The 396-nt window shown below is 67.4% G+C and overlaps 1 protein-coding gene across 1 annotated transcript; it reads left to right on the top strand.

The window, feature by feature from the left end:
* Positions 1-27: 27 nt before the first annotated feature.
* LOC103922280 (CAD protein-like) lies at positions 28-368 on the top strand (the record flags this gene model as incomplete). Its single annotated transcript, XM_009330388.1, has 2 exons — positions 28-153; positions 228-368. Coding segments are annotated over exons 1-2 (267 nt in total), but the record flags the coding sequence as incomplete, so codon positions are not given.
* Positions 369-396: the final 28 nt, after the last annotated feature.

Below are 396 nucleotides of genomic sequence, written 5' to 3'. Positions count from 1 at the left end.
CCCCCCGGCTCCCCCGGCGTGGAGACGATGCTGCCGCTGCTGCTGACAGCTGTCTCTGAGGGGCGACTCACGGTGGAGGATGTCGTCCAGCGCCTCTATGAGAACCCCCGCAAGATCTTTGGGCTGCCCGCGCAGGAGGACACCTACGTGGAGGTGGGTCCCTGCCCGCCCACCCTGGATCCAGCCCCGGCCCTGGCCCTGCTGCCTTTGACCCACTGTCCTGGCAGGTGGACCTGGAGCACGAGTGGATCATCCCCAGCTGCACGGCCTTCTCCAAGGCACGCTGGACACCCTTTGAGGGCATGAAGGTGAAGGGGACGGTGCGGAGGGTGGTCCTGCGTGGGGAGGTCGCCTACATCGATGGGCAGGTAAGGCCCCAGGTACCCTTCGCCCTGC

Source organism: Pygoscelis adeliae, unplaced genomic scaffold (genome assembly GCF_000699105.1).
Source record: "Pygoscelis adeliae isolate BGI_AS28 unplaced genomic scaffold, ASM69910v1 Scaffold1478, whole genome shotgun sequence".
Taxonomy (NCBI): Eukaryota; Metazoa; Chordata; class Aves; order Sphenisciformes; family Spheniscidae; genus Pygoscelis; species Pygoscelis adeliae.
The sequence above is the reverse complement of the archived record's forward strand: the minus strand, read 5'-3'. Positions and strand labels throughout refer to the sequence as shown.